The sequence below is a fragment of the Terrapene carolina genome, unplaced genomic scaffold, assembly GCF_002925995.2.
Source record: "Terrapene carolina triunguis isolate 2854851 unplaced genomic scaffold, T_m_triunguis-2.0 Scaffold21, whole genome shotgun sequence".
NCBI lineage: Eukaryota > Metazoa > Chordata > Testudines > Emydidae > Terrapene > Terrapene triunguis.
In genome coordinates this window covers 24,696,765-24,717,244 of record NW_020664372.1, presented here as the reverse complement: position 1 = coordinate 24,717,244, position 20,480 = coordinate 24,696,765, and the positions used below count along the sequence as shown (strand labels likewise).

Genomic DNA, 20,480 nt, shown 5'->3' with positions numbered 1-20,480 from the left:
GTTTTATTATCTTTTAAGTGTTTTAAAATAACAATATATTTTTCTTTTTGCACCTCAAATTGTAGATGACATAGCTTGAATATTGTATAGGGCAGAGGGTTTGAATGAGTTTTGTTGTGCGTCTATGTGTGTATGTAAAGAAATTACTGTGTAAAATCTAACTCTGAGTCTAAGCCATTTCATCCTAAACCATCTGTCACTCTCTACACTTCTCCCCATCTTCTCTCTTCTCTCTGACTCGATCTTCTCCCACTTTCACCTTCACACTACTTTTCATCTTTCCTGTATATTTAGGACAGCTTCACTTCCAAGTTCCCTCTCTTATCCTTGAAGGGCCTGATTCTCAGTTATGCTAAGGCTCCTGTACAGCATGGGCAGTGAAAACGGGCCTTAAAGAGGGTGTAGATATAATTTGTGCCAGAGTAATTTATGGTCAAAGCTGTGTAAATGGTTGCAAATGAGATCAGCCCAAATTAAAGACTATTCTTCCTTAAAGTCATCCTATGCTAATCTCTTCTCTCACATCTCTGCCCCTTTCTCACTTTTGTCATATGTCTCTAAGTTAGATTTAAGCTCTTTGGTGCATGGACCTGTCTTTTAATGTGTTATTTATGGCACAAGGTACATATTTTTTCCATCTCTGGGCATGCGCAAAATACTTTACAAACACACATGGCATATAGCTGCATTCACACATCAGGAACAAAAGAGTGTCACTCAGGCTTAATTCACTCTTGTAAGTGGTTGTGACCGAGGGGGACCAAGTCACCTTGGGAAAGGGCAGATAACTGTAATGCCACCTCTACCTCTGCAGGATTCTGCCTAGGGAGAACAGCTGGATGTTCTAACTGGGGCTTCACAGGAGCCCTGACGACAGACATGCTGAATCCAGCCTGGCCCCTGGACAGGATGGTGGGTGGCATTGCTGCACTCCTGTTCCCAAGAGGCTTTCTGTACCTGGAGGCCAGGAACCCAGACAGTGAATTGGGTCAATATTTTTTTCCTTTTGAGTAAAAATACATTTTTCTTGAGTAAAGTACTAAAATAAATAAATAAATACAGCAAAATTCAGAAAAGGACCTAAGGTTTTATTTTGAAGTAGGCCCTGGCTAAAAGGGTTGTAAGTAGGGCTGTCAATTAATCGCAGTTAACTCACGCGATTAACTCAAAAAAATTAATCGCCATTAATCGCAGTTTTAATCACACTGTTAAACAATAGAATACCAATTGAAATGTATTGTATATTTTGGATGTTTTTCTACATTTTCATATATATTGTATTCCATGTTGTAATTTAAATCAAAGTGTATATTATTTTTATTACAAATATTTGCACTGTAAAAAGATAAACAAAAGAAATAGTATTTTTCAATTCACCTCATACAAGTACTGTAGTGCAATCTCTTTGTCGTGAAAGTGCAACTTACAAATGTAGATTTTTTTTTTATTACATAACTGGCCTCAAAAACAAAACAATGTAAAACTTCAGAGCGTACAAGTCCACTCAGTCCTACTTCTTGTTCAGCCAATCACTAAGACAAACAAGTTTGTTTACATTTACAGGAGATAATGCTGCCCTCTTCTTATTTACAATGTCACCAGAAAGTGAGAACAGGCATTTGCATGGCACTTTTGCTGCCGACATTGCAAGGTATTTACGTGCCAGATATGCTAAACCAATGGGGACTGCGGGAAGCGGCATGGGCTGAGGGATATGCTGGCTGCTGCTTCCCGCAGCCCCCATTGGCCTGGAACAACGAACAGCGGCCAGTGGGAGCTGTGATCGGCCAAACCTGCGGACGCTGCAGATAAACAAACTGTCCCGGCCCGTCAGCGGATTTTCCTGACGGGCCGTGTGCCAAAGGTTGCCGATCTCTGTGCTAAACATTCGTATGCCTCTTCATGCTTTGGCCACCATTCCAGAGGACGTGCTTACATGCTGATGACACTTATTAAAAAAATAATTAGTTACTTAAATATGTGACTGAGCTCCTTGGGGGAGAATTGTATGTCCCCTGCTCTGTCTTACCTGAATTCTGCCATATATTTCATGTTATAGCTGTCTTGGATGATGACCCAGCACATATTGTTCATTTTAAGAACACTTTCACTTCAGATTTGACAAAATGAAAAGAATCTATCAACATGAGATTTCTAAAAATAGCTACAGCACTCGACCCAAGGTTTAAGAATCTGAAGTGCCTTCCAAAATCTGAGCGGGACAACATGTGGAACATGCCGTCAGAAGTCTTAAAAGAGCAACATTCAGATGCAGAAACTACAGAACTTGAACCACCAAAAAAGAAAATCAATCGTCTGCTGGTGGCATCTGACTCAGATAATGAAAATGAACATGCATCGGTCCACATTGCTTTGGATTGTTATCAAGCAGAACCTGTCATCAGCATGGATGTATGTCCTCTGGAATGGTGGTTGAAGCATGAAGGGACATATGAATCTTTAGTGCATCTGGCACGTAAATATCTTGCGACGCTGGCTACAACAGTGCTATGAGAACGCCTGTTCTCACTTTCAGGTGACATTGTAAACAAGAAGCAGGCAGCATTATCTCCTGCAAATGTATACAAACTTGTTTGTCTGAGCAATTGGCTGAACAAGAAGTAGGACTGAGTGGACTTGCGGTCTCTAAAATTTTACATTGTTTTATTTTTGAAAGCAGGTTTTTTTGTACATAATTCTACATTTGTAAGGTGAACTTTCATGATAAAGAGATTGCACTACAGTACTTGTATGAGGTGAATTGAAAAATACTATTTCTTTTGTTTTTTTACAGTGCAAATACTTGGAATCAAAAATAAATATAAAGTGAGCACTGTACACTTTGTATTCTGTGTTGTAATTTAAATCAATATAATTTAAAATGTAGAAAACATCCAAAAATATTTAAATAAATGGTATTCTATTATTGTTTAACAGTGCGATTAATCGCAATTAATTTTTTTAATCACTTGACAGTCCTAGTTGTAAACCATAGTTGCCATATTTCTACAAATCCTGTACCTTTAAAAAGATATATTTCTTTGTTGTAAGCTGAAAAAAGCAGGAGCTGAAATGTGAAGGATGTAAGCAATGACACAGAACAGGATGTGTGTCATGCAGAGCAAATATTACACCCTAAACTTGTTGAGAGGCACTAAGTGAAGCTAAATGCCTTCAGCTTCCCAATATGTAATATTATCTCAGCATGACTGATGCTGAGATATTCTGTAGAATAGCTTTGAGTTCAGATTATTTTTAAAGCATGTTTCTAATCATTCTGCTTTTCAAAAAGTGCATATTTATGTAACCTTGCTTAGCTCTTTTACAGTATGGTTGTCTGCTGCACTGGAACATCAGACACCATTTTAATCTATCACAAACTCCCAGTTTTTGTATTTAGATAAAAAATGCAAAGCTGTGGGCTCCTGTGAATAGCAATCATTACCTGTGAGGGACATTTTCTCTCCGTGTTACAGTCTGCATATATCTACATTTACTTGTAATTAATGTAGAAGGTAGAGATTGAAAAGACAGAGTGACAAAAACTGGAAAACTTGTGGCAATGAGAATTTCCACTGGGTTAAAAAGAATCAAGTATTGTAGCTCTAGAAAAGCCCTGTTAGATCATCCGGTCCATTTCCCTGAGGGTGAAGGATTTCTCCCTCCACTACACTGGCATTTCAAGGGTCCTGTTTATTCTAAGCACCAAGTGATGAGGCATTGCTCTTGAGAAACCTTTCCATAGCCTACACTCCATTCTTACTGCTGCTCTAGGTTTCTGTCAGCATTACTGCCTCCCCAGTGTCTTCTCTCAATGAATATGTTGCAACATATTTTCCCCTTGGATTAGTAACTTGCATTTTTAAAATTGAATCTCCATTTGTTATTGTCTGCACATGTTTCTAATATCTCTGTGTCTTTTCATTTTATTTCCCTGTCCTCACTGATATTTTCAATTCCTCCCAATTTAATATCCAATGAATTTAATGAATAGCATGATTTCTCCCTTTTGAGGATCATTAATGAAGATATTAAATAAGAATGGACATAGAGCCGATCTCTGTAGTGCCCCACTAGACACCTTCTTCCCCAGCTCGGTGTACTACCATTTATCATTACCCCATATTTATTGTTCTTCAGTTTTTAGTCCACATGACAGTTCACATCTAAGCTAATTTGAATTAATATTCAGAAAAAGCTTCCACCAGAGACTGTACTATACTAAATCCTTTACTAAAATATAAATATATGACATACACAACATTCTTGCCATGCACTCATTTCACAGTTCTATTAAAAAATCAAGTTTCGATGCCCATGCTATGATGGACAAAGGAGAGTTGATCCTTTGGGTATGTCTACACAGCATTCTGGAGCCAGCAGGAGTGAACCTCCCAGCCTGGCTCAACAGGAAGTGGAGTGAGCTTCAGAGCCCCAGCCCAAACTGCAACTTCAAAGTGCTGTCTATACAGCTATTTTTAGAGCGTTAGCACAAGCCTGGCTAACCAAAATTTGTTGCCCCAGGCTGCAAGGCTTGCTCCTGATCTGTTCAAAATGTTGTGTAAACACACCCTATTGTACGAAAGACCACAGTAAGACATGTGCTATTAGATTTCCAAACCTTAGTATACTATGTTCAATTAGACAGAAATTGATATTTTTTAATGTTAAGTTCTTCAATTAAAAAAAAGTGTTTCACCATAAAAACTTTGGTCCATGTAGTGACACTTTCTGGCTTGGCATTTTGTTGCCATAAAATGGTTAGGTGATCCTACTTGATAATCAGAATGCAATAGTTATATCTCCATCTACTTTTTCAGATATCATTAGATGTAAGTATAGCAATATTTAGTAGATCCATCCGTATGTGATTTTCCTATTGCACTCATTATCTGAGGTTTTTCTAAAGATTTTACTCCTCAGTTCGTTTATCTACATTATGCTCTATCTAAATATCCCAAAGCTGTCAACATGCACAAAAAGCTGAGTCACATAAGACAAAACATGAATATTTATTTTCTTTTTAAAAATGTTAGGGAACTGTGAAGAAAATACAGAAGTAAACATACATAATAGAAAGCTAATATGCCTCATGTTTTAAAACTGAAATGATTAGAAATGCCTCTCATTCTATGGCTTTTAGATAATGGACTGGTATGGTTTGATATCTGTCAGTGCCTCTAACACAAGTAAATTAATGAACTCTGAGTAACAAAATTACTCTCTGTAGTTCTTTGCTGCCATCTTCTGTCTCTTCAACTGATTGCTGTTATTGTTCTTTGAATTCTGAAAAATAAAACTGTTACACTTAGAGTAAAATTTCCTTTCTTTTTCTTTTCTTTTCTTTTTTAAGCTAAAGCAAAGTGAAGCCAATGCTGACACTAAGGAAAAGCTTCCACTGCGTCTACGTATATTTGAAAAATTTCCCAACAGGCCACAAATGGTGAAAATCTCCAAGCTTCCTTCAGATTTTACAGTTCCAAAAATAAGGTATAAAATACATCCTTTCTTTATGTGCTCTAGACTTGTTAATTACCAGCACACACAGTAATGCCAGGGACATATAATAGTTTTTCTCCCAAAAATTAAGCAGATAATTTTAGAAATCAGAATCAAAACATTGTATTTAGAGGTGAGAGTGGGTAACTTTTCATTTGTCTCTCATTTTTACTTCACAAAAAATATCACCTCCTCTCTTTTTCACATGGCTCTAGTGCTCATGAAAGGAGTGAATAACAGTCCTGGAAGTAATTTATCTGCATGCAGGTAGAGTATATTGGAAAGAGCATTTCTGCAGATGAGAAAGTAGTTTCTCTTCAGCCTCCTTTGTGGGTTTTTTTTTTAGCTTCTTTGCTGAGATCACCAGCAAAAGTTCTAAAAATCAATTCCAGTGTGGGTTTTTTAATTATCTGGTCATCTGAGTCCACCAAATCACCTCGCATAGAACACTGAACAGCTGTCAGAGGGTAGCAACTTTTGACCATTACCTGACTGGACTGGATTTGCACTGGGGATAACTTTCCTTCACAAAATGCCCCAAAAACCTCAGAGGTCAGAGTTTCTGTTGTACCCAGCTTATGAGAGGGGACAGGTAGGCATTGGGGAGCCAGTTGTAGTTTACTGAATCTTTGAAAGCAGCCTGGGGACTGCTGTAACCATGCACCATCTGCAACTGTTCCCAAGGGACCTTTTGCCAGATGAGGATAGCTGGAGCATAGCACACTCCATTCACAGCCCCCTCTACACCCTTTCCCACCCAAGTTCCCCCTATACCAATAGCTGTAGGGTGCATGGTGTAGGAGATGGCTGTGCCAGCTCTATTATCACTGGGGATTCTCCTGTGCTGGGGAGACCACAGGTAAGCCAGTAGGGCTGTCTTCAATTTTTGTGTCATATGAACTGTGCAAAAGGTGTGGTGCAGGCCAAATATCTGCCTCTGAGGGATTAAAAGAAAACACTGTTAAATTTTAAGGTAAAGATCAGGCATATTTTATTGTATTTCCAGAACCCCAGTTACTTACATACCAAGTTTTTGCTTCTTTTTTAAACTGTGTATCTGTGATCTTTGTATGGCTATGTATGATTTTTTTTCACTGTGTTTTTCCAAATGTATATGTGAGTAGGTACTTGAGACCTAGTGTTGCTGCTAGCCATCGAAAAAAAACATCAAGCTATGGACTGAAGAATAAAATCTTAAAAATGAATCCGTTGTACTGTAGAACTATCACTCCAGAGAAGAGTTGGTTGCACTCAGTATATAACTGTAGAACTTCAAATGTGGAAAAATAAATGCGCATTTCTTGTAAATAGAAATAATTTAAAAATCAAAATATGGCATATGTGAAGTATAAAATTGTCAAAGTAGCTTACAGTTGGCATTCAAGTCTGTTATATGAACAGATGCTGTTTGAACTCTTGAAAAATTGATTTCTTGCCTAAAGTATGCATCCTTTGGATTATATCAGTTTTTGGTTTGCTTTTAATGAGCAATCTATATTATAAACTCAGAAAAAGCTTTAAACTGCTTTATTTGATGTCAATAACTAAAAATAAAATTAACTGTTACATTTAAAAAATCAATTAAAAGACTATATTATTAAAGAGAACAAACACTTTTGTTTGAAATTGCATGAAAGCATCAAATTCAATTGTTATTTTTAATAATTAAATCTAAATCTAGTCATCTTTGTTATTTGTACGTACTATCCAGTACCCCATCAATTTCCATCTTGCTGCTGTTCTATCTTAGCAGTAACTAATTGTGACACATTACAGAAAACATGTATTAACTCTTTCTGGATTTTTAGCAACAAAATGTGATATCTTTTTCTTATTTGCAAGGGAAAGTTTTATGAAGCAGTTTATTGATCGTCAGCAGCAGGATACAAGCTGCTTATTGCGAAGACTCCCTTCGGCATCTTCTTCCTCATGTGACCACTCCAAAAGATCTGCAATTGAAGAAAACAAGTATATTGACCAAAAGGTAAATACCAGAGTGTAAGAAATATATGTTCTTCGTTGTTTTAAACATATGGTGTGAGGAAATGCTGCAAATGTACAATTTGTCAAAATTTCAGAAATATCAGGAAACAGTCAAAAGTATTTAAGAACTTAAGTTGTCTAAAATAGACATAGGGACAGATCCCCAGCTAGTCTAAATTGTCATTGCTCCCTTGGCTTCGGTTAAGCTATGCCATTTTACAGAAGTTGAGGATCTGCTGTGTAATTTTTTAAAAACGCATCCATTTTTCTGTGCATAATATTTTTAAAATCTATATGGTTCAAGTCACTTTCAATCATGTTTGAAATTAAAGTTTGTGAATTTAAAATTTGCATTTTTGAGCTTTCCTCTACCAGTGATTATAATGCTATTGTAACCAGGTCAGTATGAGAGCCTTGGAGCTGTGTTAAAAATTCGCAATGAATCATTTCTTACAAATCATTTTCTAAACTTTTAGAAAAGTTTAGCCCATTTTTATGTCTGTGAATCATTAGTAAATAGTTCCCGATATTTACAAAGTTGGTCCCTTGTTGTTTTGAATGCAGAAAGGCTCCCCGCCGGACTGGTACAAGGCACATGTATATAAGTTGGTATTTGTTTGCCTGAATTGGGTGCATGCACAACAATAAGGGAAAACGGAATAAGCTTCAAATAACATAGTGGGTTGGCAGGGTACAAAGAATGAGAAGCTAGGGTATGCCTGGGTATCCACATGAGTATGGTGGAGAAAAAGGTAACCAAGGTGCAAAATACTGGTCATTTTTATCCTGTTTCCTGCAAATACCTTTTTCCATAGCCAACGGATCCTATACTTTACAGTACCAATTGATCCAAACTGGAGTGCAATAAAGCATCTGGCACCAATCAGGAGAAAGTGCAGACAAGTATCAACTCTTCTGATGGGTGAAAATTATCCGCACCAAGTAGAGCAGTAGAAATATTGGATTATATCATAAGCTGGTGTTAATGAGCCCAAGTCCGTTGAGGTCAGTGGAGCTACGCCATATTACACTAAGTGAGGATCTGTCCATTAACTTTTAGCAGGAAACTTAGGGTACGTCTTCACTACCCGCCGTATCGGCAGGTAGCAATCGATTTATCTGGGATCGATATATCGCGTCTGTTAAGACGCGATATATCGATCCCCGAACTCGCTCACCGTCGACTCCGGAACTCCACCAGAGCGAGCGGCGGTAGCACAGTCGATGGGGGAGCCGCGGCCGTCGATCCCACGCCGTCTGGACCTCAGGTAATTCGATCCAAGATACTTTGACTTCAGCTACGCTATTTGCGTAGCTGAAGTTGCGTATCTTGGATTGATCCCCCCCGCAGTGTAGACCAGCCCTTAGGCTCAAGCTCTTTTGGCTGAAGACTTGAATAACCTAGTATTATAGGTGAACTGTACTGTGAAGGTTAATATACAGGGTGAAAATCAATGCAAATCTAAATAATTCAAGGTGAAGGTTAATATTAAAGATGAACTGTAGTGTTTTGAAACAGTAACCACCTGACCTTACAAAGGGCAGCTGAATGTGCAAATAAATATAACTGTTATTTCATCTCAGTTTTAATATTCGTACTCCTTTCTCTGTTTTTTGTAAGTAGTTAATGTCCTTTGATTGTTAATTTCCTCTGTTTTTGTACATTCTAACATGGGCTGGGCTGATGATATCAGAAACAGACAAGAGTGTAAGCATATGTGAAAAGTAATAGTGAACCATTTAGTACTGAAAAATATAGCTTTATATTATTCTCCATTGACGGGTCTCCACTATTCCCCCCAATAACAAAATTAGGTGTTACAGATATCATTGCCCTGAGCATGCTGGGATTGTGAGCAAGAGATTGGTGATCACATGGCAGTAATGTTCACCAATTAAACAAAGTAAAAATAAAGATCTATTTAATTAAAAACATTGCAGATCTCCTTTAACTGATTTACAGCCCCTAACAATGATCTGCTTGCTACTGATATCATAATGATATTTTACAGCAACACAACCTATATAACAGGGGTCGGCAACCTTCGGCACATGGCTCATCAGGGTAATCCTCTGGTGGGCCTCGAGACATTTCGTTTACATTGACCGTCCACAGGCACAGCCCCTTGCAGCTCCCCGTGGCCGCGGTTCACCATTCCCAGCCAGTGAGAGCTACGGGGGGGCCGTGCCTGCGGACAGTCAACGTAAGCAAAATGTCTCACAGCCCGCCAGCAGATTACCCTGATGGGCTGCGTGCCGCAGGTTGCTGAACCCTGCTATATAAGAAACACAAAAACTATCATTTCCTTTAGAATGGACAATTTGTATAAGTGCATTCACCATGTGAACTTTTAGTACTCTGGGCAGAGCAGAAGCAGAGCAGTGTTCACATTTCTTATGAAAGTCCTTTAAGAAAAAGTTATTTGGTTAGTTTAAACACAGCGCTTTCATACTATCCTTTGAAATAGTAATGAAACAAAGATTTTCCTACAAAATACTCTTGTGGAACAAATCACATAGGCCTCAATTCCAAAAGGTACTTCAGGAGTACCACTGGTACCACTACATGTGAGTGGTCCTATTGACTTCAGGGGACTACTCACATGTTTACAGAAATGCACATGCTCAAATACCATGCTAAATGGGAGCGTTATTTCCTGTTTCTCCCTGTATGCAAAGTTAACCCAACTTGATTACACATAGAGATGGGCACATAAATTGTGAACATATTAATTGAATAGTTTGTTCAATAAGATTTTGCAATTTTAAAAAAATAAAATATTTGTTTTTTCCCATTCTTCAGCCAGCTGTAATAGCAAATATGGATACGCCGAATTTCAGTTTTGAATGGAAACAAATATTCACATATTATTGGTGCACTATTCACCCAACTCTAGTTATGAAACCATGAAATTCTGATGATGTAAAAGGTAGAATTAAATATAAATAACATTTCTGGTCAGATGTTGCATGAAACTGCGTGTTTACACATTCACGCAGGAAGCAAGAGAGCACTAGGTAGGATTTAGTCAGAGCAATTACTATGGCTTTCTGTAGTTAGTTTCCATGGCAACCTTTCATTTGTGTGATCCAATTTTCTTAAAAAATCTTATCCTTTAAGCAAGCATGGAATGATATTGTATGTATACTTTACATTCCTGTGTCAAAAAGAAACATCACTATTTAACTGATACCAGTACCTCATAGAATGTACACTACTACTACTGATGAGAGTGTGATGGCTTTAGCGGTTTTTCACCTCTTCTTTGCACTGAGGATGACAGTGCAAATGTCAAGTTTGGAAACAAAAGACAGGATTCTGTTGCTCTTCCCCATACCTCCTCCTTGTAGTGTCTGTAATGTGTCTAGCCATTCCATTTCCTCTTTGAGTTATGTCAGCATTTCTGTCTTCCACCGCTACTGACTTGATAGGCAGCACTTAATTTATATTACATATTTGCTTACTTCCACCTGAGAAATGTTCTTTTGTTTGATCTCTATAGTGTAGTGACGTACTTACTGACATTTATATTCAATACCAAAGTGACATGCAATTCACGACAATGTGAATCGCAATTTATCTCCTTTGGTCTCCTGTAAAGTTGAGACTGCAAATAATAAATCTTCTCAGTATGAGAGTTATTTATTTCCCTTCAAGGATTTTCTCCAGTTTTAAAGGGGGAATGAGCTTGCATTGCACTCCTTGTTTTTTTATGACCCTTACCTTTCTAACCCAAATACCTATTCTAAAACTTTGGCTATATGTAGGCATTTGTGTTTAGGAAATATTTTCCTTGTCCCAAATGGCAGAAACATTGAATATTCCTATGACAGTAATTTATTTGTGACAATCATTATTGTGTGTAAGGTAACCTAATAATCTGACCATGACTTCTGACAAAACTTCTTTATCCATACACATTATCATTACCTGGTAACAACAGTTGACTTGAAGTTGTATCATCTCACCAGTCTCTAAGAAACCATAATAATGTTCCCTAAAATAATTATCTCAACCCTACACCTCACTTCTCAGTAATGACTACTTTTCTATGCAGACATTTTTTCAGTTCTTCCAGCTGAAATATCTAAACCACTGGTATTGCAGAACATCTGCTGTAGATGTGGTAGGATTCTGATAGGAGAAAGAGGAGTATGAGAAGAAAAGTGAAAGTGGGAGACAGACAGATACATTTTTGACTTAGCTACATGACAGTTGCTCATGAAGTCATTTATCTGTGGCTTTGGATGGTGAGAAGAGGATGGCAGCTGGTTGAGAGGGGATCAAGGAAAAATTTGGAGGAAAGGAAATCCAGGTAGCAAGTATTAGGACTTTGCGGTTAAAGGGGAGGAGAGAGGTAGGATGAGAGATAGAGAGGAACAGTAGGTGTAATTGAAGGAAGTTTATTACAAGCTAGGCCTGGAATTATAGTCAGTAGGACTAGGATGTTGCATTTCATAACAACACACTGTAAATGTGATCAGCTGCCTCACTTTACACCTTTTAAATGCTTTCTTTTGTCACCTACAATGACACTAGCCATGAGTGTCCAATGCCCTTAGGACCAGATTCTCATTTACATTAAAGCACCTTTGCATTGCCAGCGTCGGAGCACATGGAAATCTGGTCTTTGGTATTATATACCATTAACTTCGCATATAAACACGGAACGCTGGTGGACTGTTAGACTTGGATATAAATAGATATTTCTGAATACTAATTCAGAGTTCATATTTTGAACATTAATGTACTTATAACATAAGCTGCTTATAAATTCAGTGAATGTGAGTAAATAAAGGATGTTCCACAGGATATTAGAGAAATAATTCTGTTACTCCAGTCCCGTGCTTGGGGCAGAGGCAGACATGGGAGGCAGAGAGGTTTTAAGGCACTTTTGTGGTCCTATTCTAGGGCTATATGGTCCTGTCCATCCCTAGCGTAAGTTAGAGTAGCCTCATGGCTGCTCTAATTGACACTTTGCTTCCCCTGGCTCTCTATGGGTCTTAGGAAGCAGAAAATAGCCATAGTGCAATCCAGCCATATCTCTGATGCTACAATTCTCCCTCTACATTGGGGGCTGGGAGCAAGCCTGTGAAGAGTCCTTGCACTAGCTCTGTGGCTAGGCAAGGCCTTTGCAAAAGCAGTATTCTCAGGGAAGCATTTCTGCTCACTTTAAGGCCTTTTTACTCTGCCAGACCAAAGTAAAAGGGCCCTAATATAACTGAGAATCAGGCCCTTTAGATGGATCTGGACATTTTCTCTTCCTTAAATCTTACTATAGATACACTTTAAGTCTGAATTGTGAGAGTAAACCTGGCTTCTGAATACATAGGGGCCAGAATCTTCAGTGCTGTGTAGGTGCATTGTATAGGGACAGGCAGACAGTGAGACTCATGAGGGGAAATCTTTTGCCTGAAGAGTTTTCAAAAAGGTGACTTGGGTGCTCCCAAGGCAGCTGTTCAAACTTTGTTTTTTGCTTATTGTGGGCAAGTCCAAGTGGCCAGGTGATCTAAATGGATTTTCAAACTATGCGAGGGCCACATAGCTGGATTCATGCTCTGAAAAGTCATAACTTCCCAGTGGCTAGGTGCTGGCCTGTTTTTCTCCCCAGTGCCTAATCAGGGCTTCTGAGGCTGCCTGTAGAAAGCATCCCAAGATAACCGCTGACGGAAGAAAAAGTATTAGTGAAAGAAAACACAAGTACAGGTGTGTGATGCCGCAGTAAATTTTATCTAATAAATAGATGGGGAGGGGATACAGAAAGAAGAAAAGATGGATTGGGAGAATTACAGTCATGGCAATAAACAAACATTACTGATTGTGGGGTGGGGCTGCGGGAATTGACCAGGAGGTGTTCATTTTCACTTCCATGTATGCATGACAGGTACCTTGGTGGCCTGCTAAGAAGTGCCCCACATCCACCTGGAACAAGATGTGAATGGCCAGTGCTTGGAATCTACACAGGAGAACTTGATTGTTTCTGCTGGGGGGAAAGGGGGGAGATGATTGGTTAGAAGGAGGTTGCATTTCAGCAGGTAGTGGGGGCACCCGCAGCAGAGACTGAGGCAGAGTCATAGCAAATGAAAAGTCAAAAAAAAAAATCTGGAGACACATTCCTGTGCTTACAACAAAGCTCCGGTAATGAAAGCTTTGACAGGATGCATCAGAGCTGCAGAAAACTTATCACAAACCTAGAATCAAAGTGACAAAAAACTTCCCGGAATGTATTCTATAAAGCATACACAGCTTCAGCAAACCCTGTCAAAAATCCAAGTTAGGAACAAACTCACTCATAACTTGGCTCATCTTTTGACCACACAAAACAGCACATAACTATTTAATCATATTTCAAAACAGATAGGCTTCTAAGATGAACTTTCAAAGTGCTTGTGGCTTATGTGTACTGATATTCATGTGTATACTTACAAAAGTGGATAAAGAAGGGGTGAGTTTTGGAAATCTGTTCATATATCTAGGTACTTATGTAGCTAAGTATCTGAGCTGCTTCTGCACCAGTAGAAGTAGCCTAAAAGGTAGCAAAAATCATTGTTGTTGTTTTCTTTTTCCTTTATTGTCTCTCACGTGAAAACATAAGAGCGGATTGTGGAAAAGTAAAATGAAGAATGGGTTTTGCATTAAGCTCTGAAAGCTGTGAGATTAGTAGCCATTCTTATTTCTTGAGGGAGTGATTTCCGTAATTTAGGTCCAGCTCATGTGAAAGGTCTGCCTCCCACATCCATATGTCTCTCCCTTTGGTTTCATATTTCCGCTGGAATGGATCTGTTGGAAGGTCATGGTCACAAAGGTGTAATCAATCTCTCAGGTAACCGAGCAATACCAAGCAGTGCTATGAATAGAAAGAGAGCCCCTGAACTGGACTCTATTCAATGGAGAGCCAGCACAAAGCGTGGAGCAGTGGGATGGTGTGTTCACAGTGACCTGTGCTGCATGGCAGACAGTCAGCTGAGTTTCGTACCAGCTAGAGTTTTTTCCAGTTATTTGGCTTCATTCCCAGATGTGATCCTGCTGATGCCTATTAAAGTTGAAAGAGCTGGTACACAAACATTAACCCAGTTATGAGCCTGATGCTGCAAGGGGCTGAGCACCCCCTAGGAGATGCCAAGTGTCCTCAATTCTGTTTGACTTCAGTGGGAGTTGAGGGCTCTCAGTACCTCACAAAAAGTGTTTAGCACTTTGTAGGATTTGACCCAAATGTGCCCAAATATCTCATTTACTTGCAGATTCACAAACTGTTAGGGGCCATCATAGTAACATAGATGCTGGGATACTACATCGTAACAATGATCCATCTAACCCAACATCCTGCATCCAGCAATGGGCCGGTGTCAGGTGCTTTGGACAAAGGTTCAAGAAACTTCATAATGGAATGATCTGCCCACACAGGAAGTTTCTTCCTAACCCTAACTTCTACAGGTGCAGAAGCAGCTCAGATTTAATTAGTGGCTGATGTATGCCCTGAAAAATTAGAGTTAATGGCTCTGATTCACCAAAACATTTAATCACCTGCTGAACTTCAAATACATGCTTAAGTCTATCCCTGTTCATCCAAGCACTTATGCATGTGCTATAGCTGGTACAAAACTCACTGCTTATCTGCTGAGCACCACAAGTCACCATGAATTCATCACCCCAGTGCTCTACTCTCTGCACTGGCTCCCCCTAGAATACAGAGTTCAATTCAAAGTCTCTGTCTTAATATTCATCACTGTTAATTAATAAGAAGAACATGTTTCAATTCTTTGCTGAGGCACAGCATCTATCTCTCACACATTTTTATTCTGTTTAGTGTAACCAGGAATGTTCTCATGATCCACACGTAGCTAAATCTTTTTGAATCCTGCTCAGAGGGCTTGAAAGATGTCTTGTAGCAATATCTTGTGACAGTGAGTTCCACAGACTATGTATTGTTGAAAATGTCTTTCAGGGTCTCTATTTTTTTTTTTTATTTAAAAGGGTAAATGGGAGTCCCCAATCTACCTTATCCATGCCATTCGTTATTTTGTATTCTATCATGTCCCTTCTCATTCACCTTCTTTGTAATTAAACCAAACTAAACAGTACTAAGCTTTTCATTCTCTCCTCAGATAGAAGTCTTTCCTCTAATCATTTTCATCCTTTAGTGCTGGACCCCTTTCTTTCTCTGGGATTTATTTTCAAGGTAGGGTGATCAGAACTGAACACAGAATTCAAGGCTAGAACACACCTTTTTTTTATTGTGGTAGTGTGATATATATATTCAGTACAACCCATTCTTTATACATCCTGGTATACAGTTTGCTCTTCTAACAGTTGCTGTTTACTGAGTAGATTTTTCTGAGCTGTCCACAATTGTGCCCATTCCTTTTCCCTGAGTTGGCAACAAAAATGATTAACAGTGATGCATATGAATAGTAGAAATCATTCTTTCTAAAGAATTTATCAACATTGAATTTCATCTGTTGTCATGCTACCCATTTGCTTAACTTTGTTAGGCCTCTCTGGTACCACCTTACAGTCTTGCTAATATCTTGTATGGGGCTTTATCAGAGGCATTTTAAAACACCAAATACATTTTTCCACTATCCATTATTTTGGTGAACATGCTCAAAGAATTCTAATAGATTAGAGAGAAGCATGCTTTTCCTATATGGAAGCTGCATTGGTTTGGCCCCAGTGCAGTGGTGGGCAGCCTGTGGCCCGTGAGCCGCATGTTGCCCACCACTGCCCTCGTGTATCATGTTCATCTGAGTGTTTTATTATTCTTTTTTTTTTAATTATCATATCAACCTGTTTTCTGGTACTGAAGTAAGTCTCGCTGGTCTATGATTCTGAGGATTATTCCTAGTGTCTTTTTTTAAAAGATAGGTAAAACATTTACTATCATCTCTTAATGAAAGATTGCTTTTTTGGTTTGGTTTGCATCTCAGTGACTTCATTCAGAACTCCTTTCAGAACACTCAAATGTGTGCCATCTACTCTTTGTTCCAGTGTCTCCTATTCTGATATTCAGTCAGTTTCTTTTGTTAATTATTTCTCTGATTACTGCAAAAAGAAATCAGTAAATGTTATAAAAAGGGATGTTATTTTTAAGAAAGTGGTTTTAATTGCAATGTTAAAATAGTCTTTGACACATTTTAAAGCATGTTTTAATGTTCCAATGTAGCTTCCATTAATGCAAATAATAAATAATAAAAATAATTGAAGTAAATGGAAAGAGATCTTTCCATTTACATGGAATAGTTCTCACTGAATTTCCACTTCCCATGTTAATGATCACCTACTGTCACAAGCTAATCAGTCTCATAGGTATGGCCCTACCAAAATCATGGTCCATTTTGGTCAATTTCACGATCATAGGATTTGAAAAATCTTAAATTTCATCATAGTGGATTTGATTTAAATCAAATCACTAGTCAGGAAGACTCGATTTAATCATGGATTTCTACATAAAAGTGCATTCTTATTGGTTGTTATAACCTTAATACATATTCTTCACAACTCAGAGATAGATGTAGGTTTCATTTTTAGAAGGCACACACTATACATTTTTTAAATGATTTATTTTGAAAAATTTTCAGATTAGTTTTACAGCTACATCAGAAAATGAATGATTGTTTGGTTATTTCATTTATCAAAGATAACTGAAGCAGATGTTTATGAAGTCATTGGGTGGTGAACTATCTCCAATTCAACAGGTTAATCATTAATATTTGGAGGATTTTCTTGCCATGCTGTATTAGGAGGAGAACATCACCAGACAGACATTTAAATTGTTTTATTTAACTAAAACAACAACGTTATGTATTCTGGATTTTTTTTTTTCAACAGCAAACATATAATATTTTAACAAAACAAGCATATGAATTTTTGAACTAAACTCTATTCAAGTTTTTTAAAATCAGGTTTGTTTTTGTTAAAATTGTTTTTAACTAAAATAGTTAAATGAAATATTTAAAAAACAAAATTAAATCAACTATGTCAGCCAGGTCAACATGAGAAATTTAAAATATTGGCTTCTGCAGCTAACTCAGTCATCTTCACCTTCATTTTCCTGTTCGTTCATAATCTGGAAAAGAAAAACAAGTTTTCCTGCTTTTTCAGGTCCCAAACGATTTCTTAATTTGGAATGAATTAGTTCAAAGGAAGAAAATATTCTTTCTACACCGGCAGAAGAAGCTACTGCTGTTAAAAGTGAGATTATCACTTCAACAGACTCTAAATCCAAGTGCTTAAGTGACTTCCATCAGTTCACTGGTGTGACTTTCTTTAAAACATCATCAGCAAACATATATTTCTTGAATGGTTCACCCTTAGCTCTGAAGTTTATTATAGTTGGCATTATGGATGGATGATTGCTGGACATCCATGTTATAGTCAACTCCTCTTCTTCGGCAGTTAAGGTTTCAACCTGGTACCAAGTATTGAGAATATTTGCAAGAAAATGATCTGGAGAGAGTGCTTGTCCCATTCGTTTTTTTAATGCTTGTAATATAACTCCATCAGATTGGGTCCCTAATCCATGAACTCATTTACAAAACTTTTCTTAAACATTACATGAATATATTATTGTCTCATACTATAGAATTGGAATTTATAATCCCTATTCCATGATGAGATATCTTTGAGCTATAATGTATCTTAATTAAAACTATCTTTATATAGGTTTTTTCCTCAAAAAGCATTTTATCAAAAAAATCTGATTTAAATTTAAAAAATCATTGATTTTTATCCACCCTGAATTTCATTATTTCAGCTATTTAAATCTGAAATTTCCCAGTGTTGTAATTGTAGGGGTCCTGACACAAGAAGGAGTTGTGGGAGGAAGGGGGGCATCGCAAGGTTATTGTAGTGGGGGTTGCAATACTGCTAACCTTACTTCTGCGCTGCTGCTGGCGGCGGCGCTGCCTTCAGAGCTGGGCAGTTGGAGAGTGGCGGCTGCTGCTCGGAAGCCCAGCTCTGAAGGCGGAGCCGCCGCCATGAGCAGCGCAGAATTAAGGATGTCATGGTATGGTATTGTCACCCTTACTTCTGCGCTGCTGCTTGCAGAGCTGGGCCCTCAGTCAGTAGCCACCACTTTCCAGCCACCCAGCTCTGAAGGCAGCAGTGCAGAAGTAAGTGTGGCATGGTATGGTATTGCTGCTCTTACTTCTCCGCTGCTGCTGGTGAGGCACCACACCCAGCTCTGAAGGCAGCGCAGAACTAAGGATGGCAATAGTGCGCCCCCCCCCCCCCAATAACCTTGTGATCCCCCCTGCAACTCCCTTTTGGGTCAGTACCCCCAATTTGAGAAACACCGGTCTCCCCCTAGAAATCTGTATAGCATAGGGCAAAAGCATGCAAAAGACCAGAGTTCAGAGTGGCGGGGGACCAGATAGATTTCACAGTCCGTGACGTGTTTTTCATGGCCGTGAATTTGGCACCATAAATGCCTGAACACTAGGACAATGAGATATCACACAAATATCTAACAACACCCCATGTATCATCCTCACTACAGCTTTAGCTATCAAACTAGGACTAGCTCCATTCCACTTTTGATTGCCAGAAGTACTACAAGGAACTACCACAACAACAGCCTTAATCCTAACTACCTGACAAAAATTAGCCCCACTATCATTATTAACAATAACTGCCCAATCACTAAACACACCTTTAATACTAACACTAGGACTGACATCTACCCTAATTGGTGGATGATATGGATTAAATCAAACCCAACTACGAAAATCATAGCATCCTCCTCCATCGCCCACCTAGGATGAATAACCACAATCCTTACTCTATCCCCCAAACTTATATTACTCACATTTTACACATACACCATCATAACCTCAACAACATTTCTAATAATTAAAACTTTAAAAACAAATATAATTTCTGTAATAATAACATCATGAACAAAATTACCAACACTAAACACCATAATAATACTCACTCTTATATCACTAGCCGGCCTACCACCACTAACAGGATTCATGCCTAAATGATTAATTCTTCAAGAACTGACTAAACAACACATATTAATTATTGCCATTATAATAGCCTTAATATCATTACTTAGCTTATTCTTTTACCTACGAATCTCATACTACACAACCATCACATTACCACCAAACTCAACCAATTATCCACAGCAATGACGCCACAAAACAAATCAAAAACCCTATTAGGACAAATGATGCAGCTGCATTCTGTCGTCTTCCAGAGTATTCTAACTTTTCCTTTTCTAATTATTAACCTGGTAGAACACTCTGGCTTATCATATTGCCTATGAATATAGTAGAAAATAACAGAACATAATAGAACATGGGTATAGTAGTTCCAAAGCTGAAACTGGAGTTTGCATTTTGAAAAATAAATAATGCACCCAATAGTAGTGTTATCTGTATTTTTCTAAATTAATCTTTGCAGAAACTTTGTGTACATCGATCAACAGATTTCAGTCAAACTTTGTTTAGTTACTCTTCCTTCACTGAGTTTCTCACCCGTGTCCTAGAATTACAGCTTGCTTATAAAGCCACTAAATTAAACAGAGTTTAATTCTTCAGTCTTAACTATTCAGGTGAATCACAAGATGTTGCAGAAATGTAGCTGTGACATTCAGAAAGGCCATTAAAACAATCTATCTGCTATTATGAGAATGGCTTATGATTCTTTCATTTTTCTTCTCAGTCTTAATTTTAAAAAAAAATCATTTTGTCCTGTCTGTTCTCATTCCAGGTTTTCTAATTAAGTTAATATTTTAAAAATGTAGTGAAAATATTTCAGCTTCCTGTCTGGAAAGGAACCAACAGACCTCTTCCTATATTATGAATTTTGAAAAGCTTCACTTCATGTTTTCAGCAAAACTAATCTATGGCTAGTAGTTGATATGTCCAGTCCATCAAATTACAGAATACTGAAAAAGTTAAGCTTTGTTGAACACATTCTCACAATTCAAAATACCATACTGTGTGTGTGTGTGTGTGTGTGTGTGTGTGTGTGTGTGTGTGTGTGT

General features: G+C 38.1%; 1 protein-coding gene across 2 annotated transcripts in view; it reads left to right on the top strand.

The window, feature by feature from the left end:
• Positions 1-20,480, top strand: part of NALCN (sodium leak channel, non-selective) — a 348,982-nt gene that overhangs the window by 258,079 nt on the left and 70,423 nt on the right. For both annotated transcript variants that reach the window (XM_024194179.1, XM_024194178.1), the window contains 2 exons: positions 5,354-5,490; positions 7,342-7,483. In XM_024194179.1, coding sequence (XP_024049947.1) covers positions 5,354-5,490; positions 7,342-7,483 — 279 coding nt within the window. The remainder of the gene's footprint in view (positions 1-5,353; positions 5,491-7,341; positions 7,484-20,480) is intronic.